This window comes from Merops nubicus, unplaced genomic scaffold, assembly GCF_000691845.1.
Source record: "Merops nubicus isolate BGI_N331 unplaced genomic scaffold, ASM69184v1 scaffold27682, whole genome shotgun sequence".
NCBI lineage: Eukaryota > Metazoa > Chordata > Aves > Coraciiformes > Meropidae > Merops > Merops nubicus.
The window spans coordinates 498-11,815 of NW_008592011.1; the positions used below are offsets into that span (position 1 = coordinate 498).

The following is an 11,318-nucleotide window of genomic DNA, read 5'->3' on the forward strand; positions in this document are numbered from 1 at the left end:
GTCCTGTCATTACCCGATATCCTAAAAAGGCCCTCCCCAGCTTTCTTGTACATGCAGGTATAGACACAGGTATCACTACCTGAACCAGCTTGCCCGGCAGCCCCTGTCCACCCTTGGACCCCCTGCCCCCCCTTGGACCCCCTGCCCACCCTTGCACCCCCGCCTGTCCTTGCACCGCCACACCCACCCTTGCATCCCCTGCCCACTCACCCACAGCAGCCCTGTTATTTGTGAGCCCCCCCGGAGGGTGCCCGTGAAGGCAGTGACTCAGCTGGGTGGTGTCCGGCGGGTGTTTGGCAGAGATAACTGTCCCCCCAGCATCCTCCCTTTATTCCGGGCTTTTTGTTTGTTTTTGTCCTGACACACAAAACAAAAACTCCTCCAAGAACTGCTGTGGCGGAGGCAAGTGTGCGAGGCAGAGCAGTGATGACAGAGGAGAGGCGTCCCAAAGTAAGTGACCAAGTGAGTCCCCAGGGCTCCTGAATGGAAAATACAGGAAGGGGGCTATATCCATCTGCACGTGCCACCAACAAACCACAGAAGATGCTGCAGGAGTTTGTACCACTACCTCCTATGGCATCCTGAGGGTTTTTCTTCTGAACTGTCAACTCAATGTTGGCAGAGAAATGGCATGTGGAAAGCCATGCCTTGGAACTTAACTTCAGACATACTGGACAAGCTGTAAGTTTTGAAACCATGTGGTGGTTCGACCACACGTTCAGCTCTGATTCCCTGTGCCTTTAATGAAAGGTCTTACTATGTACAACTCTGCACAAGCAGTTTCTCAGTGTGTGCTTACAATCTGGGGTATAATTTTGCATCTTGTCTCTTGTGTAGGCAAGGAAGAAGCTTTAGTGGAACACAGGACCTGTATCAGCATGAACTTCATTTAGCCTGGGATCTTTTATGCGTATTACTGACTCTCTAATTGCTTTATCTATAATTTCTTAATTTTTAATTATATGATTATATTTAAGTGCTTAATTTTTAAGCAATTACTTTATCATTTAAATTATCTCCTTTACAGTCAGACTCCTTACTTGAGGAGCTGCTCGCTCACATTAGACATCTCAGGTGGCTGCACTTTTCTTTTGCTAGAAAGTTCCAAACATTACTGTTGGAGTCACCTGCCCACTTCTGCAAGGGTAAATGTGTATCATTAACAATCATCAATAGTGCTGTAATTTTTAAAGATACTTTTAATTAATTTCTTCCAATGTTGGCTTTGTCAGGTGTTAGAGGTTTATTTTTGTATCTGTGAAGCTGAAAGGTGGCCGAGTGTAAATGTCAAGGTGGGAAAATAAATTCTTTGAGGTTATCTTGGCAGAAGATACAACTAGTCTACTAAAATTAGGAAATGAGTACAGGCAAAACATTTTTCATCTTGAATTTGTCTTTCTGCTAAGCAAGCTGGCATTCAGGAATTTAAAAATCTGGTGTTGGTTGTATTTTCCAAAATTTAAAAATATGTATGAAATACCCATAGCAACTTACATTCGAATCGAAGCCTATTGGCTCTGAACAGAAGTGTCTGGGTTTCCATGCTGATATAGTGTCTTTCATAGTCTAAATACTAAACTGAGCATGTATTCTGCTGGTCTGCTAGAAAAAAACGTCTGAATTTTTGCCTTGGAACACTGGAACGATAAGGCACTTTTTATCTAGTATAGGGTCTGCTGTGCACTGTCTTGGAATGTTATCAATGTTAAACAAGTTGCTAATAACTCTTAGAGTTTTATAGCAGCTTCTTTCTAAGTCAGCCTGCACAGAGAGCGATTACGTGCTGCAGCGTAGGACCCTGGCTGTTGCATTTTAAAGCCATTTCTGAAACTGGTCTCAAAACGTCCCTGTTACTTGTTTCCAAGCTCTCTCTGTTATTTTTTCATGTCAGTCATCACCTGTATTAGTTTCTCCACTGACTGTCAAAGCTGTTAGAGAATCCCTTGGAGCAAGTAAAGCTAGCTCTGATGTTTGGGTGGAGTTTGCAGCTACAGGTCTCTGCTGACGGGACAAAGTAGATCCACAGAGAAGCCATTTCCTGGCCTTGAAAAAGGTGACTGGGATCACCTGTGAGGACACGGTTGCATTTCTTTCAACGTGCAGCAGCAGGGCAGCATCTATGCTGGCTTTTTGCTCTTATGGCAGAGAACAGAGGCTGCCTGGCCTGGTGGAGATCCTGCTGGCATCAAGTTAGCCTACTGAAATCTGTTAAATTGAGCTGGCAGAGTAAGGTCACACGGAGTCTTGTGTCATGCTGCCTCAAAGCTTTTGATCTGTTGCAACCAGATTTGTCATGTCATGAGACCATAGCAGCCGTCACCAGCTCATCCCCAGTGTGGCAGCTAGCTGGGTCCTGTCACTCCTGAGATGTGTAGGTCACCGCAGCACTTACAGCATCTGCTCTGCTCTTGGGCAGTGTCTTTAATCACCTGAAGTCAGTCGTGGCTGTGTCCAGAGCCACCTGAGGCGTGTTGCCAGGGTCCTCAGGCACACATGTCAGTCAGGTGGAACCCCAACAGCTGCCACTTGTCTTACTGACAGTGGTTCTGGGCAGAAACTGCCCACCAGAGTCAGTAGGCAGCCAACACCTCATTGTTTGTTTATGGCAGCCCTCTTGCTTACCAGAACTGATAGAATTTATACCAAAAGTGCAAGAAGTACTTTAGGATAGAAATATTTTTAAGTTCTTTTGTACATATAAAAATAAAATCAAGTTATATGATGTGGCCAAAGCAGTTGTTAAAGCTGGTTTACCCACAGCATGGCCTATAACAGCATGTTTTCACTGTTCTCTGCAGGTGGAGCAGTATGTTGGTGAAATTAAAGGTGGCCTGAGACCAGCCATGAAACTCACAGTCATAGGAGTGGTACACTCCAACCCCAAGAGGTAGGTGAAGACACTGGTGGGGCCTTCATCCCATCATACACGCTCCTTCCAGTCTTCTAAATTCTTGAGGTTCTGTGCTCTTTGGAGGAAGAAAGTCAAGCAGATTCATAACTTATGGCTTAATTTAATTTTCCTGCTCTTAGACTAAGACAAAAAGAGCAAGAAAGAATTCACTGTTCAGCCTTTCTGACTGTTTTCTCAGGATTTTCTACTCCTTGCCCTTATCTAATGCTAACTGGAAGGAACATACAAGTGGCATGTCTCTTCCAAGAAGAGGTGCGATTCCCAACCTGCATCTTGGTTGTCTGCTGGGGGCTGGAATCAACACCATTTTAAAAAACAGTGGTTTCAGCACAGAAGGTGCAGGTTCATTGCTGTGTTTAGTCTGGATGATAGCAACCATGTTTATCATGACTTTTTTTTTTTTTTTGCATCTACAGCAATCAACCACAATGCTTTCACTGGTGAAGAGTTTGCCATAACCTTTTAGGACACAAATTAGAAGTGGCTCTTGCACAAATTTTGGTTTAATTTCAGTCACAAGAGAAGGAAAACAACATCAAAAGTCACTGGCATCCTACTGGAAACTGGAAGAAAAAGACAGACCAGCCTGTTCTCACCCCTTTCTACAGCTTCTAAGCCTGTAGAAGTCCCATATTTCAGTCCAACAAGAGATCAATGTCTGTCTTGCCTTTACAGGCATCAGCTGTATTCACCATGTCCTTTCATATTTCTGAAAGTCCCAGTCATTTAATTTTTTTTTCAGCTTTTCAGTGACTCTGCTCTGTGATCCGGTGGATGCAAACAAAGATGTTGGGCTGTTATTCACAGTTAACTTCAGTGACAAATCCATCACCCGAAATGCACGAGTTGCTGGGAAATGGGGAAGGGAAGAGAAGACTATTCCTTACTTCCCATTTACAGCAGGCGACACATTTAAGGTAATTTGTGGGTTACTGTGAATAAGGTGGAGAAAAGGAAAGAAGAAAGGCTGAAGGCTACATACATGACCACAAATAGCTAACTGTTGACATTGCCAGGTTAACTAGTCTTGTCGGGCACAAAAAGCAACAGTTCAAGCCCTGATGGGAGAGATCTATTCCTTTCTCTAGCCTCAGTGAGAGAACTCACTGTAAGGAGCTTTACAATATCACTCAGCAGAGGGTAGGTTATTTATTAGGGGCATTTCAGAAGAGGTGCTAGACTTTGTGCTTCACTATCCCCATCACATGGGGTTCTAAGTCCATGCTGGTGAAAGGCGCTCTGCTGCTGACCTGTAACACCCTCCCCTGTCCTTTTCCATTGTAGATGGAGCTCTTGTGTGAACACCAGCAGATACGAGTTCTGCTTGATGGGCGACAGCTCTGTGACTTCACCCACCGCATTCAGCCCCTGAGCCTGGTGAAAGCTTTGCAGATCACAGGGGATATCAAGCTTACCAAAGTGGCTTGAAAAGAAGGAGACCACAATATCACCAGAGGACAGAGGCAAATGTACTTTATCCTGTCTGAGAAATGTTTTTTCTTTTCCCCCTGCCTGACTCTGGAGAGTGGAAACTCTCTTTTTCTTTTGCTGATGTGTTTGAAACATACACATTTTTTTTTCTTATACACACTTCAGCAATCACAGAGCTATGGCTGGTCCAGGTAAATTAGAGCACCTTTGCTGAGATACTCTATTGGCCTCCCAAACTATAAGATTTATGATGCTCTGTAGTAGTATCTCACATCCTCATGGACCTCTAGCCCCCAGGCAGACCAGGTGGCAGAACTCAAACCTCTGTGGTGGGGTGGCTGTTGCCCTTGTGACAAGAACTGGGCAGTATGCAGGTGGTGGGACTAAGAAAAGAGAAGCAGAAGATTTCCTTATAAGTGAATAAGGAAGTCTGGTGGGCCCCAGCAAGGCTCATGTTATCAGGAGAGAATTGCTCTTCCTAGAAGCCCTGCTCAGTCAGCACAAAGCTATTTGTGTTTCCCAGTAGAGGGCAATAAATGCCTTACCAGCATTCCTGTCTTTTGCAGGTATTGAAATCTCATGAACTGAAAGTTTTCAACAGCTGTGAATTCCACAGTCTTCTCTGGACCAGCCCTAGCAAATGGTATCTGTAGCTAAAATTGCATTGCTCATTTTTGTATCTAATTTAAACTGGATCTTTGATGGCAAACTACCAGCTTTGTTAAATATTTCAATGCACGTGAGTGTTGTGCTGTTATTTCATTGCTGCAGATTTAGAAAAAAGTCCTAAATACATGGCTATTCTAATACATAAATAAGCATATATCATAGCTGTTGCCTGTGGCTCTGTTATGATTGGTGGGTTATAACACAGGATGAAGGGGAAAGTCTCTAGGTGAAGACACTTTTTTTTCAGTACATAACATGGAGACCAAAAGATCTGCAAAGAGGTGGTTCTGTGGATAGAGGGCTGTCAAATTCCTCTGTGACATCAGAGAAGACACATACCATGCTGTGTTCAGAGGGCTTTTGGAGGCTCTGCAAGTCTGGCTGTCAGATGCAGGTACTCAGATAGCACAGGAAATAATTTATGAAAACAGTGTATCAGCAGTCTGCTCAGCTGTTTTAATCATCTCATACATTCCATCTCTGGTCTTGTGGAGAATGTCTTAGTTTCTATATAAATCTCAACTTCCAGTGTATGGAATCATTGTTTTCATATACTCAAACTGCACTCTGAAAAAAAACATGTCTAAAAAGCACAGGAGATTCAAATGCACTGAACTTTTTTTTATATTTGATTATATCAAATTCAAGTTTATTAGACAAATAATGTAAAATGTAATTATTTAAAGTAGAAAAAGCAATAGTTAGAACTGCTAGTAGAATCCTCAGTCCCAGTGATGCTCCACATCAATGGATTTATGGTGACAATCAAGAGGAAAGGTCTTGGGTTTGTGGCTTCTTTCAATATATTCAGCACCAGCAATTATCTGGAATAACGGCTGCTGATCTGATGTGATACTCAGGATCTTATACTGCTATGGGCCATTACCAGCACAAGAATAATTTATATACTGGAGAGGAGGATCCTTTGGTCTTCTACAGCCAAGCAGAGAGGCAAATAGTGGAGCACACAGATGGACAGGCAGACCCCTGGTTTGTTTCACAACAGTGATTATCCTGGCAGCTGGACTGTGGCTTAGCACAAGACTCTTGTGTTATACCAAGAAAGGCAGTCTCAAAGGCCAGCATCTTTCATTACTTTGGTTCAGTCAGTCTTAACTAATTAAGTTTATGAGTCCCTTTATAAAGGGGAAGAGAGTAAGACATTTCTGCTTTAGGATAAAGCAAAACCTGGCTCTGTCAGATACAGACTGAATACTTGTACAAAATAATTCTTTTTTTCCATCCTGGAATATTTTATCTCCCTGTTTCCTTGTAAAGCCCTGTTTGCCTGCATCCACCTGTTGCCTTGTGTCTCTTGATTAGATGGTAAGTTCTTGGTGAGGAATCATTCTGAATCTACATGACTCCTAGGCACCTAGGATGCTGGTCTGCCCAGAATTGTTAGGTGCTGTGGCAATACAAATAACAAAAATAGAGGACTTAAGGGAAAAACAGCACTCCCAGACAATGGGAGCAGGAAACTTGGTCACAGCTGTGACTTGTCATTTGGCACGGAGTCCACCTTACTCATGTCAGTGGTTTGATTGCCTCAATCCACTGTGCTCTCTCTGCCTTGGAGCTGGCCTGGATGTAATAATGAATGTCATTTTTGGTGATGATTTTGAAGAGGTTGCCTTGCACATTGCCCTTCACTCCTGCAGAGTCAAAAAAATAAGACAGATAAGGAAGATGCGCAGAGAAATGCTTTCTGGTAGATATGAAGCTTCATAGGGAAGAATTTTAATTTACTGATTAGAGTATCAGTCCTTTCTATTTCATTATGGATAAGACATCTAAAGGACTTGTGTCTTTGACTTCCCTTCTGCAAAGTAAAGACAGTACAGACACCCCTCTACACAGACTGTATGCTATGCTTTGTGTGTAATTTAGCTGCTATTTAGATGGAGAAGCTTGCTGGAGTTATCAGTGTCTTAGGACTGTCTCAGAGCCCATATAAAGGGGAAGACCCAACATAAGTGGAAAAAATGCTAAAAAAATAACCCCTCTGGTCTGGACAACCCAGCAGCATGGAGGTGTGTTATGATATATGTCTTCCTTTGTGTGGAAGGAGAGAAGAAAGATGGGCCCACTTGTGCATACAGACAGCCATACACACAAACCCACACCCAAAGACTGTATTGCTATGGCATAAATATATATATCTATCCGTATGAAAGCTTAGAGTTTCATGCTTACCTGCTGGGACTCCATTGTCCTCCAGGGCTGAGACAAGACAGCCACGAAGAGAAAATCCACCTACTGGTTTGTTTTCTTCCTGCAATGAAAGAGGAACTGAGGCTTATCTGGAAAATATCATCATTAGAATCATTTCCCAGAGCACATCAATTGTTTTTATGGAGGTGGAGGCATAATGCCAGTCCTTCCAGATATAAAACATCCATGTCACAAAAGGAGTCAACAAGGGTAGACTCATAATTACATTTGAAACTCACGTATAGTCTTATCAATAACAACATACATTAAAGAAAAGATGTATTTCTGCAAGTTTTGAAATATATCTGTATTTCTGCAAGTTTTTAGCTTGCTGTTTTTTACTAAGAGTGTATGGGAAAAAATTCACTGATTTCACTAGTAGATTTGCTCTTGTTTGATCTTCAGGTTCTGCAGTATGAGTTTATAGCATTACAAGGGCAAGTTGCAGTGAAAAAAAAAGACCACAGAGAAACAGCCAACAAAAAATGAACCAGCTCCATGAAATCTTTTTAGTGTTACATTGGCTTTGTTTTCTTTGAAAGTCACATAAACCATTTCTATTCATGGTCTTTTAGCAACTTATTGCATTTTGTGGTACCCCACACATCTGTGGCCAATGGATCCACATGGTTGCTCACACTGATTATTATTATCCATGAACATAAATTCTACTATTCCCCGAGCAAGTTTAAAACTGAGTAGCAGAAATTCCTGTAAATACTTTGGCATTAAGGACACACTATTCAATGTTAGAATAAAAACATAAAAAAAAAAATCCCAGTAAAAGTATGACCCTGACGTGGTGGGATGTCAGCCCAGGAAGAATGTCTGCAGGATCGTGGTCCCAGACTGTGTGGGTACAGCAAAACACCAACCCCAAGAAGGCTGCTGCCCCTCAGCTAAGGAAAAGACAAGAGGGAAGATGTAGGGATAGAAAATACTACAGGGACAACCTCCCAGGGTAAGGCTAGAGAGGTTTTATTGGCCAGGAAAGGGATAGAGGAACTTGGAAGGAGATCTGGGTGAGAGAAACATTTACAGCATAATTGTATTTTCATTATAATTATTAGAGCTGTAAGAAGAGTTCTGGGGGTAGTAACTCTTCACTCACATACCTTAGTGGGGTCATAGTAGTGCAAAAAAGCAGGATCAGCTCTCAAAACAAATCTCCTCACCTTCCAGTTTTTTCTTTTGTGCCCCTGTTGAAACAGAAGAACTGAAGTTACCACTAGTAAATACCTCCTGAAATGGCCATTTTCCTGCAGCCTCTACAGGAGAAAAAAAAGAACGTTTTGGAGCCAGCAGAGAAAAATCTTCTCTGACATCCTAGAAACTCTCAGGATTTTCTGCTCAACATCCTTCTTCACATGCTGATAATTCCTTCCTCTCTCCCTTCCTCATGCTGAGAACTAACAAAGCAAACTGACAGGACCAAGTGATTATATCCCTGATTCTTGCTCTTAATTTCAGATTAAAAATGGGTCTTGGATTAAGAACCCACAGGGTGTGCACTCTGAGGGATTACATTGGATCCCTTTGCAGCTCTTCAATCTTTCACCTCCATCTCTCTCAGCTGCTGACAGTGCAGGACAGCACTGCAAACCTGTGCCAGGCTCTGAGAGCGTCTCCTCTCCTGGAGGTCTGGTGCTGGGGCTCAGGGCTGGGGTTGCTGGAGGCTGGCCCTTGCTGCTGCTGACCGTGAAGAGAGGCTGCTGGGCAGCTCTCATCTCCTGGGGTGACGAGGGGGCTGCCCTGCCCATGCAGAATATCCAGTTAATCCTGCCTGAGCAGCAAGTTCCATGGCTCACCTCTTTATAACTACATACTCTTCACCACATGATGTCTGATAGTAGTATTTAAAGGCAAGTTAGCTCTGCTGGCCACAACTCTCCAGCCATGTTTGCATAAGTCACCTTTATTCTTTCGGAAGCCCCAAGAGCTGTCCTGTTTCTTTTTCCCAGTGAAGGCTGGAAGATTGTATTTACCTGTTTCACTAGGAATCCTTGCTTCACAATTGTGCCGCTTAATTCAGAGATGTTAAATTGTAGCTCTTCCTTGGAACTGATATTTTTATTATTGCTTTCAGCCTGCAAATAGGGAAAAGATGGTTCCACTTTTCTTTTTAATCCAAACACATTTTTAAGTACAAAGTTCTGGATTTTGTTTTCCTTGAGGTGAATTGTGCTCCCGAGTACATTCCACTCTGCAGCCATGCTGCTCAGCGTTGTAGGCCCAAGGTTTACAAGCAACAGATGGCAGCTGTAGTGCCGACCCACGCACCGTGGCCATGAGTTTCAGCATAGCCAGAGCACAGCCCACGTTAAATGCAGACAAAGCACTGCACTTGAGGGACACCCCCCTTTTAGTGCCCAGTTATGTGGTTTGTAGATCCCCCCATATCCACGTAGCTGTTTGTCTCCATCAAAAGTGCAAATGTTAGTGCTGTTCCTCCTGTCTTTGCTTTAATAGCCTGCAGAGTTTGCCTTTAGTTGCATGCGCTGCACGTCCCCTTTACCACTGCCCCAAATCAAGCAGAGGAGGTGCCTCTGTTGGCAGCTGCATCACTTACAAACATGTACAGTGCAGTAGAATCATCGAGGAACTGCTCAGAGAGGTCACTGGAGCGTGTGGCCTCAGTGCTGCGGGCTCCCACCGGCTTGATGAAGTTCTCCTCCATCAGCATGGATGCCAAGGTGACAGCCTCAAACCGTGACACAGCAAAGCTATTGGAGATGAGCCAGTCCACCAGGGCAGAACCTGCAGGGAGAAAGGCAGCTCTCATGCCAAGACAATGTGCTCCTTCCAAGGTAACACAGATACTTTCCTGCCATACAGGTCTTCATTTGCTGAAACGTTTTGGCATCATCACAAAGACCATCAATGAAGTGAAAGGTTGACCCAAAGTCCTACATATGCCCCATATACCCAGAGAGCAAAAGAAAAAGATACTGGAAAACTTGACTGCACCACTGCAGTAGGTTTCTTGTCTACAGCATGGCATGTAAGATGTGAGGAAGCTCTTTGCTTGCAGTAGATGTACCTGTGAAGGTCTCTTTGTATCTGCTGCCTTGCTCCAAGTTGCGAGTCAGCTTAATTCCAGTGCTGCTGTAACACATTCTCTCCACTATGTGGCTGTAAAAGAGAGCACAGGACAACGTTAGTAGAATAGAAAGGGAAAGCAGAACAGAAAGGCAAAAATTGCCAGATACTTCTGTCAGTGCCTGGGATATCCTCATGGTTGCCAACAAAAAGATGGGAAACCGCCTAGATACACCCCTAAAAGTTTTGCCCTATGTACATTATAGGAAAACTTTATTCTCCCAGTAGCAGCACTAAACAAGATGCCTCACAAAGTATGTTTCAGCTTAAAGCACTTCACACTGAGCTATAATCAGCCTCCATTTACTTCATCAATACAAATCAATTTAATGTAATTTTAAAATCTCTTAATCAGTTACCTGTTTCCTCTTGTTTAACATGATGCACCCTAAAAAATCCTAGTCTGGATTGCAGCTGCCAGATTTGAGAGCTCACTAACATGACATGAACAAGATCATTGCTCAGTCTTTCTCTGCCATTACATCTTCAGAGGTAATACATCTCCCCAGTGAGAACCTTTGTGGCTGACTAGGAAGGTCATCAAGTCAGCAGTGAGGTGCCCGTGCAGAACCCACATACTCCCAAAAAGCAATGATCAGGAAAAAACACAGAAAGGTGCTTCCGTTGACCCTCCTCATCCATCAGCTCAGGTGCTTTGCAAATGACAGCAATAGCAGAAAGAGAAACCATATGCACTTACTGAAGACTGATATTCTCTAGAAGTTTGAAAGAGTTCTTCATTCTGTGAAGCTCTTGTACCTGTACTGGGTGACCGGCGTGAATAGCTCCAGTGATGTCCAGAGCCCAAGAGTCCCTCTCCTCCCTGGAGCAACATTCGAGGAAGTAGTCTGTATTGGTTTTTGTCTTTAGTTTGATGAGTAGCTGTGGAAGTAGTAGTGCAAATTAATAACATCATTTAGCTATTGTCCTCCACTTGCATGTTGCTTCTTTTGTTACTGGCTCAAGTCACACAAATAAGGCTGATATATATATA

General features: G+C 43.3%; 2 protein-coding genes across 2 annotated transcripts; one reads left to right on the plus strand and one right to left on the minus strand.

Moving 5' to 3' along the window:
• Positions 1 to 426: 426 nt before the first annotated feature.
• Positions 427 to 4,493, plus strand: LOC103767897 (galectin-related protein A-like). The gene is made up of 4 exons (XM_008935029.1): positions 427 to 450; positions 2,799 to 2,887; positions 3,654 to 3,828; positions 4,196 to 4,493. The coding sequence occupies exons 1-4, from the start codon at positions 427 to 429 to the stop codon at positions 4,337 to 4,339; spliced, it is 432 nt and encodes a 143-aa protein (XP_008933277.1). The 3' UTR covers positions 4,340 to 4,493.
• Positions 4,494 to 6,463: 1,970 nt separating this feature from the next.
• Positions 6,464 to 11,206, minus strand: PLEK2 (pleckstrin 2; the record flags this gene model as incomplete). Its single annotated transcript, XM_008935031.1, has 7 exons — positions 6,464 to 6,666; positions 7,208 to 7,286; positions 8,341 to 8,424; positions 9,211 to 9,312; positions 9,795 to 9,982; positions 10,266 to 10,357; positions 11,025 to 11,206. Coding segments are annotated over 7 exons (855 nt in total), but the record flags the coding sequence as incomplete, so codon positions are not given.
• Positions 11,207 to 11,318: the final 112 nt, after the last annotated feature.

What these genes read in the sequence shown, in the direction of transcription:
- LOC103767897 (XM_008935029.1), top strand. Translation starts at nt 427, where the DNA reads ATGACAGAGGAGAGGCGTCCCAAA. An exon ending in GTACACTCCAACCCCAAGAG is followed by an intron (nt 2,888 to 3,653) that starts GTAGGTGAAGAC and finishes TTTTTTTTTCAG; the next exon opens with CTTTTCAGTGACTCTGCTCT. An exon ending in CAGCAGGCGACACATTTAAG is followed by an intron (nt 3,829 to 4,195) that starts GTAATTTGTGGG and finishes TTTCCATTGTAG; the next exon opens with ATGGAGCTCTTGTGTGAACA.